The sequence below is a fragment of the Nomascus leucogenys genome, chromosome 3 (genome assembly GCF_006542625.1).
Source record: "Nomascus leucogenys isolate Asia chromosome 3, Asia_NLE_v1, whole genome shotgun sequence".
NCBI lineage: Eukaryota > Metazoa > Chordata > Mammalia > Primates > Hylobatidae > Nomascus > Nomascus leucogenys.
The window spans coordinates 37,324,150-37,336,855 of NC_044383.1; the positions used below are offsets into that span (position 1 = coordinate 37,324,150).

At 43.0% G+C, this 12,706-nt stretch overlaps 1 protein-coding gene across 2 annotated transcripts in view; it reads right to left on the bottom strand.

Moving 5' to 3' along the window:
• DNTT (DNA nucleotidylexotransferase) overlaps positions 1 to 12,090 on the bottom strand; it is a 35,872-nt gene extending 23,782 nt beyond the window's left edge. The window contains exon 1 of one of the 2 annotated variants that reach the window (XM_003255265.4): positions 11,786 to 12,090. In XM_003255265.4, the coding sequence (XP_003255313.1) occupies positions 11,786 to 11,988 (203 nt within the window). In that variant the 5' untranslated portion in view covers positions 11,989 to 12,090. The remainder of the gene's footprint in view (positions 1 to 11,785) is intronic. The other variant, XM_012505812.2, reaches the window with a different exon arrangement.
• Between the last annotated feature and the right edge of the window lie 616 nt (positions 12,091 to 12,706).

Sequence of the window (12,706 nt, forward strand, 5' to 3'; positions counted from 1 at the left end):
GTAGATGTGGCTGAATTCGTAGGGACAACTACATTCTAGAGGGTCTTAGAAGCCTGTTGAGGAGGTTTGATCTTCTTTTCTGGGGTTGTGGAGCCAGTAAAGGCTTTTGTGAGCAGAACATTGATAGCATTACAGTGTTATTTTAAAAGACAAGTCTGGTACCTACAATGATTTGGAGGGGAGCATAATGGGATAGGGAGGGTTGGGGAGCTACTTAGGAAGATGAAACGATAGTGTAAGTGTGAGATGATTTTAACCCAGTCTGGCACAGAAAGGCAGAGGAGAAACATGGTGGACATCTGCATCAGCTCATCTATGAAAGATGAAGTCAGGGAGGGAGTCAAATATTACTCCAGCGTATTAATCACAGTAAAGTAATGGCACTTTTGGTAGAAATCGAGATTTAGGGAGTTGTGTCTCTTTGAGGGAAGGGGTGGAGCAGTGGAATTGAAGTTTATTTCAGGCATGCTGCATTTGAAGGACAGCAGGAGATCCAAGTTAAACTATCTGGTTGACAGTTGGGATCTGAGGTTGGTGCTCGGAGAGAGGTGTGGGGCTGGGGTCAGAGCTGAGACCATCTGGACGGCAGGATGTGCAGCAGGCCCAAGCAGAAATAAGTCATGGCAAAGCAACATTCTACAAGGATTAAAGGAAGACGGATAACCACTTCCCTATTGTAGATCCATATTATTTCAAAATTTATTTATAATAAAATTCCTGAAGGATTCTTTGGATCAAAGATTAATAGGAAGTGTTATTCCATCTATATTTTCCATCTATATTTCTGCCCTTTGGAGGGAAAAATTATTATTATATTATTATACTTATGATACATTATTATTTATTATAATGTTATTACAATAAATAGAGTTTTACCTAACCCTGAGAGGGAGAAGGGCATGTTAAAGAGGAACCCTGGGACCCCTAACCACCTACACTCTTACCACGTCCCCTACTGCCTCTTCTCCTAGGATTCTCTGAGACAGTGTGGGAATGTCCGCGCTCACATTGTTGGGTGAGAACCATATGCATTTCTTAATTAATACAAGCAAATTTGTGGATGACAGGCTGTACGTCATATGAAAGAAGACTCTGATTCAAACGCCCACTTCCTGCTCATTAAGCAACTAGCAAACAAAACAAAATAGCAACAATAATCTTAAGCACACACAAAAACCAAAAAGTCAAACAAAACCTCTTAAGCCAATGCTACTCAGAGCTCAATATTGGTTGCCACTAGTTCCCAACAAGGTAAGTTCAGAAATTGTAAGTCAGCATTTAGGAACTTTAATTGTAATTTGACATCACCAAAATAGTTTTATTGTGGCTTAAAAAATAAAAAGAAGCAGCATTGGTCTTCAAAACATTTTTTGAAAATTGGTCCTTTGCCAAAAATGATTTCAAGAATTTTGTTGAGAGAATAATCTCTGTTGTGGCCCAGACTGTATTTCCCATCGTCTTGTGTTGCCTGAGTTCAGCTGATCCTCTGCATGTGGCCAGCTAGATCTGGGCTGTGATGTGCTTCCTTGTGTCGGGGTTGCCATCGGCCCCTCACAGACAATTCACAGTCTCTGTGTTTTGTTCACTTTCAGCTCCGAGCCCTTACCGAGCAGTATTACTAAGGAGACCCACGGCCTCTAGTGTGCTCTACTGATACTTTCTTATCACTGTCTTGTGGCAGCTGTTTGTCTATTTGCTGGTACAGTGGTTTTTTCTCTGCTCTGAACCCTCCAATACTGAAAATGTTAACAATGTTAGAATATTACTATGTGCTAGATACTCTGGTAGGCACACTTTATACATCATTTAATTATCAATAATGCCATGAGATAGATATGATCATTCCCATCTAAAAATGGGAAGAGAGGCCGGGCGCGGTGGCTCACGCCTGTAATCCCAGCACTTTGGGAGGCTGAGGCAGGCAGATCATGAGGTCAGGAGATCGAGACCATCCTGGCTAACACAGTGAAACCCTGTCTCTACTAAAAATACAAAAAATTAGCTGGGCGTGGTGGAACACACCTGTAGTCCCAGCTACTCGGGAGGCTGAGGCAGAAGAATAGCTTGAACCTGGGAGGCGGAGGTTGCAGTGAATTGAGATTGTGCCACTGCACTCCAGCTTGGGCGACAGAGTGAAACTCCGTCTCAAAAAAAAAAAAAAGGGAAGAGACAGCCTTGGAGACGTTAAAAATTTCACCCAGTGAATAATTAGTTGGTGGAGCAGGGATTTGATCTTATGGCTGTTCTTATCAAAGTCTATGTGCTTGGCCATCCATGACTTTGTGTTCTTTGGAAAAGGAGGGAGCTGCTCACTTCCTCTTGTTGCAGAGGGAGTAACATCTGGATGGGTATCATAATAAGAAGAAAACCGATTTCCTCCCAAGGGCAGAAATACAGATGGAATAGCACCTCCTATGTAACACCAGTAAATGTATTGCCTTGCTGCTGCCACATAGAATTTGTGTTTTGCTATTTTATGTACAATATTATATGGACTAAACTAGACTACAGGACATGCAGAACTGCCCCAGAAAACCTCAAAGAATAGTTGCCATAGCCACACATCAAGACGGAGCAGCCACAGGGGGGCTGTCAGGCTCTCTGGGCTCTGGCTTTTCCCTAAACCTCTGAGGGAGATGGATGTGCCAAGGGGGAGCCCTGGACTCATCGTCCAAATTCTGGCCTGTCACCATCCACTCCTACCCCCCGGCTCCATCGCCACCATCTCTTCACCTAGGATTCCTCTGGACACAGCCCTGCCTCTGATGGGAACATTAGAATGCTGGGGGGTACAGAGGGGTGGGGGCTCAAGGCACTATTAAGTAACCAACAATAAATACTGGCATATAAAGGGAATCAGACTAGAAAGAAATACTCGTGACTATTAGCAAAGATAATGATAACGACATACACCCATGTGCAGATATTCTTACTTAATCCTCACAACAGTCTTGCACAGTAGGCAGTATAATCACAGAGGGGAAAACTAAGCCTGGGGGAGCTTACATGAAGCCGGGATTCAAACCCAGGTGTGCCTGACTCAAGCAACCTCTTAACGTTCTGCTAGACTGTGGTTAGCTGCCTGAGGGGGGCTTTGTTTGCGTGTTTGAAATGCTTTTCTTTATTTTCTCATTTTCTGTAATGAACTATCTATGGTCACTTTTCTAGTTGGGGGAAAATATACATGAATGTCATTTTCAAGGGCAAATAAATCTGTGATTGTGGCTGAAGTTGTTTCTGCCTTGCCCACAGAGACCTTGGCTTCCTTCTTATAATAAAAGATGACAGAAACCCTCCAGCAGCCAACCTCAACCTCAGAGATTCCAAGGTTCTACTGAGATGGCTATTTCCGAAATATCAATGAATTCAATCTTCTCCTAATTTCTTGGCCACGACCAATTGTTAGTGCTTTGGACTAAGTTCGGGAGGTCTTGAACCAATTATAGCAATTCTGAGGGAAGTGGCATTGGTCCCTCAGCCTCCTACAGGGAAGAAGATTCAGGGTCTCCTCCTTCAACTAGTGCTTGACTGTCAGGTGCCCAGCTTGGTCCTTGGTGTCCCTGAGAGCAGGGACAGTGGCACGGTCTCTGGGTTATGCCTGAAGCCCAGCACATGGCCAGATTTATAGTAATGGTAAAAAGATGATGGTAGACTGGATAGATGAATGAATGAATGAATAGCTCTAAAGGAATGTCTCTCAAACTCTAGTGTCTACCAGAGACATCCAGGAAGCTAGGTTAAAATTCAGATTACTGGGTCCCATTACCAGACTTCAGAATCCCTGGGGAATTGCACCTGGGGCCCAGGAATATGCATTTTGACAAGCTCCATTGGTGATTCTGATATAGTCAGTCTGTTTTCATTATCTACTGTTGCATAACCAGTGATCCCAAAATGTAATGGCTTAAAAAGGCATCTACTTTATTATATCTCACAATTTTGTGGGTCAGGACTTCAGGCAGGCTTGGCTGGGTGATCTCTCTGCCCTGCATTGTTCTGCTGAGGTGCTGATGTTCCCTGTGGTTCTACATTTTGCCACCTTGGTGAGGATGGCTGGAAAGCTGGGCTCAGTGCAGCTAGGGACTGGGGACCCAAGCAACTTTATGTGGTCTAAGAGGAGACACCAATGTCTTACATGAGTCTCTGGGGTCCCAGAGCTTGTGTTCCAGAGAAAGTCACACAGTGTCACTTCCACTGTACCTTACTGGTTGAATCAGTCACCAGCCCTCTCAGACGCAAAGGACAGGGAAATCGCCCCTCCCTCTCCACAGGAGGACCTATGTTTTAAAACCACCCCACAGTCCAAGAACTCCACTTTGAGAAACACCAGTGTAGAGAAAGATCTTTTCTATTGAACTGCCCCAGCCTAGATTTGACTCCCACTCGAGTCTTTGGCCTCAATGGCAGCTGTGTTTTCCAAATGGTACTCATTTCTCTGCAGGTACGTGACATAATTTTAGGAGGTATACAACTGAACATTTAAAAGGCCTATGTGTTTATTTATATCTATATTTTAAATTATGCATCTCAGATCATAGTTTTTACGGATATTATTCCTTAGAACAAGGCTAATTTTATTTGAAATGACTCAGTTTAGGGACAATTAAAAGAAACACACTGGCCAGGTGTGGTGGCTTATGCCTGTAATCCCAGCACTCTGGGAGGCCCAGGTGGGCGAATCACTTGAGGTCAAGAGTTCAAGACCAGACTGGCTAACATGGTGAAAGCCCGTCTCTACTAAAAATACAAAAATTAGCTGGGTTTGGTGGCCCACGCCTGTAATCTCAGCTACTCGGGAGGCTGAGGCATGAGAATCGCTTGAACCCAGGAGGTGGAGATTGCAGTGAGCTGAGATCCCGCCACTGCACTCCAGCCTGGGTGATAGAGCAAGTCCTTGTCTCCCCCCAAACAAACAAAAACAAACAGAAGAAACAGATTACGTATATATTATAATAACAGATGTGGTAAAAGATATTACGAGAATCGTGACTGTGGCACTCAGATGTCTGAGAAGCCCTGGGTTATGGAATTAACTCACAGACTTCAGTTCTGCATTTTTTTCTTCAGGCAACAATTTCCCTGTTCTTCCTGTCTTTCTTTTCCTAGTTGGTCCTGCCTCTCACGAAGTATAATTAGAAAAACCCTCCACGAGGAAAGTGGCAGCTATTTTTATTTGCCTGGGTATAGACTCCTTCCCACCCTCTGTCTGACTTTCTGGATCCTCATGGTTGGTCACCTGCTGTTTTCTTCCCAGGGAGAGGTCATTCCTGATTCTTCCCATCTAAGATAGAACTTATTTGTAAACAATGTCTTCAGTGGTCATTTACAGTTAAACTGACCTGTTTACAGTTTAAAAACCCTTCTACCAATTTCACGTAGCAACTGATCTGTTTCAGGATCCTTGGAACAGAAAGATCATGCAGTTTTGTTTGGTTTTAATCGCAAACTCTTACTAGCACCTAGCACCACTAAGGACAGGTTTCTGTCTCCAGCCCTGCTGTACTTATGACTGAGACGGAGGCCCACCTTAAATGGGATTAAGAAAATTTTTATTAATTTAAAGCCACAAATTTTGAAATACAAAGTAATTTGGATCAGAGCAAGAAAAAAGTTTACATCCCATGCTCATGCTCTTGAATTTATAAAAATAAAATATTTATTATGTTGCTGATGACAAAAGTAATACTCACGCATTGCAGAAAAAAAATTCATTACAAAAATTATTCTTGGTAAACACAAGTTCCTTGGGCTGGTTTTATATTCACCAGATAAATCATTCTCTGAGCAAATATTTCTTGAGGCCTCTTATGTGAAAGAAAATTGTCTAAGTCTGTAGATGAGGTCTACACGTGGCCTTGTGGAGTCAGAGAGGGGTAATTGGATGAGATTAAGAGCCTTTGCTCATCAAAAGGAAAAGCTGGGAGCCCATCCTAGGCAGTGACTCCCACCAGCATTCTACGGAGGAAGGCTTCTCTCTGGGGGCTTTCAGGAGTCTGAGGTCTGGGAAGCAGAGAGGTAAAGGGAGAAGGCATTCAAGGTGGTGGGGAAAAAGCAAGAAAAACTGTAAAGAAAACCAGGGAATCTGTATTTGGATTCTGGGCCTGGCCTGGAGAGTGGCCAGTTCAACTTTTATTTTCTAGAGCAGGTAACTGACCTCCTTCAACTGATGTTCTGTTTATTTTGCAATGACTTTGAATATTTTGATTTCAGACACCATAAATTTGAAGTGTAGAATAGAACATTGCCAAAGATTAACAAAGCTGGACACTAGTTAAAGTGGGAAGGATGGTTATATTCAGTCATAATGATGGCAATAGGAAAGAGGCTCCAGTGTGCAGTGAACTCAACTTTATGGGAACAAAAGACATGAGACTTTTAAAAACTGGGGTATGCTGCTAGGGGAAGGGTGTGCCCCTGAGGGGTAGTAGGGGGGATGGTCCCTGTGACTAGGCCATCTGGGTTTGTTAATTGGAGCTTATCTGGAGGAGAAGCAAACTTTTGTGGTGTAAATTAGAGCAAAGTCCTCTGAAGTTAGGCCCTCCCTCCCACAGAATCTGAAAGTCAGAGTTATCTCCTTGAAGGGTTGCTTTTCTCAGACCCTTGGAAGACAGTTCTGGATGGTTAGAAGATTTACATCTCAAAGGGACAGAGAAAGGATTTATCATTGCAACTTTCTAAAGTAACTGCTTTAAGAGAGGGTTCACGGGCCAGCTGCCTATTGCCAGCGTTTGGCTAGAATAAACAGGACATTCTCCCGGCAGTGATGAACTTTCTCAGGCAGGCATTTTAAAGGGGGCCATCCTAGGCACATGGCCTTAACTGCTAGAAGCCATGCTACAGTTTGGTCAAGGAGAGAGTCTTTACCAACATTCAGGTGGAAAAAAATAATGCATTTTACTACCATGAGATTGCCAGGGACTTTTGGAGGCAATGGTTTTGAGATAATGAGTGAGACAGAATCCACATGTCAAACATTATATAATGACTGTATGGGAAGGGCAAGCAGCCAGTTTAGATAAAACTAGACCAAAATAATACTAGAAGACTAAAAGTAAAAAATGAGCAGGTAAATTCTATTTTATTTTTTTTTTAGAGAAAACTTGTTCAAACTTGGAATATATGCTATGTTACTTTTTTAATTCCAGGTGACAACAAAGGTACAATTCCTGACTTCCCTGTCTGACTGTAAACTCCTTGTTTGCAGGACTCATGTCTTCCACTATTTTGTGTCTCCACAACCTGACAAATACTGCACAGAGTGGGTACTAACAAAGCCCTTTATTGGTGATGTCGTGATGCTGCATCTTGCTTTCACTGAAGACAATGCCTTCGAGTGGCACCCTTGTAGATAAACTATGGAAGTCTAGGAAGGATTGTCATCCTCTGGTGGGTGTCAAGCTGCTTGAACAATGGAACTTGTGTTAAACAGCTAGGTAGATGCAAAGGTGGAGAGCCAACCTTCCTGGCCGTGCATTTTCTTCCTCAACATCAATGATTTAGGTCTAGACACAGAGAGTAAGCTTAACTAATTGTCAGGCCTCTGAGCCCAAGCTAAGCCATCATATCCCCTGTGACTTGCATGTGTACATCCAGATGGCCTTAAGCAACTAAAGATACACAAAAGTAGTGAAAATAGCCTTAACTGATGACATTCCACCATTGTGATTTGTTTCTGCCCCACTCTAACCAATCAATGCACTTTGTAATCTCCCCCACCCTTAAGAATGTTCTTTGTAATCTCCCCCACCCTTAAAAAGGTTCTTTGTAATTCTCCCCACCTTTGAGAATGTACTTTGTGAGATCCGCCCCGTGCCCACAAAACATTGCTCCTAACTCCTCCGCCTATCCCAAAACCTATAAGAACTAATGATAATCCCACCACCCTTTGCTGACTCTCTTTTCAGACTCAGCCCGCCTGCACCCAGGTGAAATAAACAGCCTTGTCGCTCACACAATGCCTGTTTGGTGGTCTCTTCACATGGACTCGCGTGACACTAATGTGTTTATGGAGGAGGGTTGATGACAGAATGAAATTTTAAAATAGCTCCATGTATTGGAACCCAGGATGAAATAAGAAAGTGACAAGCAGTAGGTTCTGATCCTTCTCCAGCTTGACCTGGGTGACAAATTGCTCTAAATTAGCCATGGAATAAAATTCACTATTCTTTTCATAAATATGCAAAAATGCCTCAAGGGTTTTAATACTTTCCCTGATCTACATTTTAAGACCAGCTTCCTATGGCACATTGAATGGCACGTATTTTGCAATATAGCATAAATGTTAGCGAAGCTCCACCCAATTATGTTGCATGCATGTTGCAGAATGAAATAGCTCCAGACAGTGCAATACTTTGAGGTACACCATTTCTAATTTGTGTGTTCAGGCCCAGGTAAAGCAGGAATCAGGTTTTTTCTCTAATTTAATCCTCCTGGTAGCCAAAGAATGTGTTAGGAACAATGAAAACTGTTGCCTATCTGCTGAAAAAACAGCTTTCTTTGTTATTTTTATTTTTAAAATACATGCTTATTGTAGCCTGGGCACAGTGGCTCACACCTGTAATCCTTTGGGAGGTGAAGGCGGGAGCTAGGAGTCCGAGACCAGCCTGGGCAACATGGCGGAACCCCATCTTTACAAAAATTAGCCGGGCATGGTGGCCTGCATCTGTAGTCCCAGCTACTTGGGAGGCTGAGGTGGGAGGATCCCTTGAGTCTGGGAGACGAAGGTTGCAGTGAGCCGAGATGGCACCACTGCGCTCCAGCCTGGGTGACAGAACAAGACCCTGTCTCAAAAACAACAACAACAACTATATATATATGCACACACACACATATGCATATATATATATATATATGCTTATTATAAAAAATATATTGGAGGCCGGGCACGGTGCTCACGCTTGTAATCCCAGCATTTTGGGAGGCTGAGGCGGACGGATCACGAGATCAAGAGATCGAGACCATCCTGGCCAACATTGTGAAACCCCATCTCTATTAAAAATAAAAAAAGATTATCTGGGTGTGCTGACACGCGCCTGTAGTCCCAGCTGTTCAGGAGGCTTAGGCAGGAGTATCGCTTGAACCTGGGAGGTGGAGGTTGCAGTGAGCCGAGATTGTGCCACTGCACTCCAGCCTGGGACAGAGCGAGACTCCGTATCAAATAAATAAATAAATATATTGGAAAACATAGAAAATAAAAAACAGTCATAATCTCTCCCTACTAACCCCCACCCCCAAAAAACCACTTACAACATGTTGACGGGTTTCCTTCCTGTCTTTGTTCTATTTGTTGATATCATTTGACCTAGCTCATATTGTGGAGGGAGAGCCCATTCCTTAGGGTTTTGCTGTAAAGGTCAATGGATCCAGCAATTCACAAGAAAATAATTACACTTTACATTTGTTTAATTGTTTTAATTTATCAAAGCACATTGACATGCATTATCTCATTTGGTGATCACATCAGATAGGCCATTTATCAGGATATTAAGATCAATGGGGGGAGAGGGGACCTTGTCCCATACCCCATGGCTGGGGAGGCTCAGAGCCAGGATTTGAGGTTTCTGAATTTCTTATCTAGAGATTTTTCCCCAACAATACTTTTTATTTTTCTATCCAATTGAAGTCTATATATCTATGCACAGAAATTCCGTTTGAGACCTAGGACTTCTACTTCCTGTGGTTTATTTTTGCGCCATAGAGCACATTTGTATTTAATGTGTCTTCTGAGCTACCAGCCTGGGAACTTTGCCATCATCACATGCACAGCAGCAGTTTGCTCACCATGCACCAGTTAGCTTCCTCTGCCGCCTGACCACCTGGGCTTGGTCCCTGGCAGCAGGCATCTGCGGCATGTAGCTGCCTCTTCAGCTGTCCTGCCAACAGAAGAAACTTACCTCCCATCATCTCCCTGAGTGCCTGCCTCAGCCACCATGTATGTATTCATTGCTGGTCCTTGCTGGAAGCTTGGACGTTTCAATGGAGAGCTTTCCAGTTAGTGGTGCTTCTGGTTCTTTCCTTCCTGCCTAACCCTTGCCAAATTTCTTTACCATGAAAAGCAGTTCCATATTTGCTAAGGCTTTTAATTTCTTTTTTAAAAATCTATTTTTGGCCAGACATGGTGGCTCATGCCTGTAATCCCAGCACTTTGGGAGGCCAAGGGGGGCAGATCACAAAGTCAAGAGATAGAGACCATCCTGATCAACATAGTGAAACCCCGTCTCTACTAAAAACACAAAAATTAGCCGGTTGTGGTGGCACGTGCCTCTAGTCCCAGCTACGCGGGAGGCTAAGGCAGGAGAATCACTTGCACCCAGGAGGTGGAGGTTGCAGTGAGCCAAGATTGTGCCACTGCACTCTAGCCTGGGCAACAGAGCAAGACTCTGTCTCAAAAAAAAAAATCTATTTTTTTTGGCTTCTTTACCTATATAATCTTCCTGTCTTCTCCAACTCTAGCCTTCTATGTAAGTCTGTAAGATTAGGCAGGCTTAACAGTTAGATGAAATCTAGGATTTTCTTGGAAAGGATGTTAGAAAATGAGATTCAGAGTGGCTGTAGGAGGTTACGAAGAGGCAGCAAGAGAGAAAAGGAGGCCTTGCAAAGAGAAATCAGGTGGAAGAAAGGCCATAGGAAACTCAGGAATTTCTGAATGGGGCATTTTAGCAAAAAATGAATGAAAAGCCAATGTCATATGAATCATGGTGTTGTGAACATTAACATATCTGAAAATTGACTTTTGAAATATGTCTCCTCAACACTTGGGAGCTGACATTTTCTTCTGCATGACATGCTTGTCAGTTTTATTTTCAAATATCAAAGACTATTTTTACAATCAAAATGTCTTCACATAACATTTTTATAGTGTTGCCTGAAAATTTGTGGTCAATTTATTCCTTGCACAGTCAAAGCAGTCAATTGCATAAATGGTTACTCCTTCATTGCAAGCCCCTTAACAGTTTAATCCAGAACCATCACTTATGTCAAGGTTCTAATACCATTTGTTTCTGGATTTTGTTTGTTTTCTCTCCATTTGAGACCAATGAAGAGCTTATATAGCAGTTAGAAAAACAACAAGAATAATTGCTGTTCAAGGTGAGTAGATTAGTGAGTGAACCAATCTAGGTGGTCCAAATGCTTCTATTGCCTCCTTGCCTGGGCTCTGATTACATCTCACTCAGCGTGATGTCTGTCACCCCTGGACAGAGCTGTCTTAACAGTGAATACATCTTTACCTAGCATCTCTCTTTCTAAGAACCCCACTAGGACCACTCTTTGGAAAAATGTGATCAAGGCCACATCTGGGTGCCTGTGGTAAGCTGGCTAGTCATCCTAGCCCACCACAGATGCTAGTTGCCTTAGCACGCCCAGATGTATAGGTAAGAACCAAGCAACCAAATCATGCTTTCTGCATCAAAGTAGCCAAAACTTTTTTATTGAACTCAGTGATACTTTGTTCAATTTGGTCAAGAATAGAATTGAGTGGTTCAGCATTAAATTTTCCAATTAGTGTTCTGCTTATCATCCCTAAATAACGCATCTCATAGGAGTGAAAAGCAAAAAACAAAAAATTTATCCCATTTTTGGTGTCAACTAGTTTCAATATAATTGTATTCAGTCCCCACTTATCTCATTTTCCTTAACTAGTTGTTCTTTGATTTCAAATCGGCTGTTCTCCCAGTGGGAAGATCACCTCTTCCTCACGTGGAAGAAAACACAGGTTCCTTGGGTTCCCAAGAAGCTGTTCACAAAGCCCCTGCTTATTTACAAAGCGAGATCGATGCTGTCCTACCTGAGCTCATTTTCAACCCTGAACCCTTTCCTGCGGGCCAGCTCCATGAGGAACGCTCTGCGGGTGGTTCCCATTTTCTTCTCCAAAATGAAGACGACCAAATCTTGAAATTTGATATCTTCAGGAGAGGAGGCCATCAAGGCACCTGTCTGCCGGGGTCTCTTCTTCCGAGGGCTCAAGTGGGACGCTTGTGGTGGATCCATGGGAAGAGGCTGCTGCTGCCTCTTGCTGGCCCATCAGGTGGTGTCTCCAGAAGGGAGGGAGACTGCCACCCTCCTACACGAAGGGTTTTGATGTCATCTCACCGCCAGACTCTGAAGCCAGGGCAGGGCTTCACGGGTGCTGCTCTGGCAACAGCTTCCTGCCAAAGTATGATGGGGAATTTTTATCTCTGTTCAGTTCATTTGTCCAATATGGAGATCACAATGAGGACAGTCAATCTACTTTTGTTTTCATACACACAATCTCATTAGCTCCTCAGAGTAACCTTGTGAGGAAGGTAGGGAAGCATCATTGTTTGCATGTTATTTATTACTAAATGTACTGAGGCCCCTCTGTGGTCTTTATTTGTTGATGCCTTTTAAACCTCCCAACTCACTTGCATTCTCCTCCTTTTGTAGACAATCATTACACTGTACTGGATGTCTGTAATTTGTATGGGTATTACATTCTGCTTGTGGTTGTTTTGATTTTACATAAATGGCATTGTTACATTTCTCATTCTGCCAATCACCTTTTTATTTCACTTTGAACTATGTTTTCCAGGTCCGTATTCTAATTGCTCTGTTGCTTCTAACTGCTCCATAGTATTTCATGGTGGGTATTACCACCTGTTCACTTACATAGGTACATTTTATAAACAAGAGAACCAAGGCTCAGTTATTCAAGATCACAGAATAAGGGGCCAAGCCAGATCTTGAA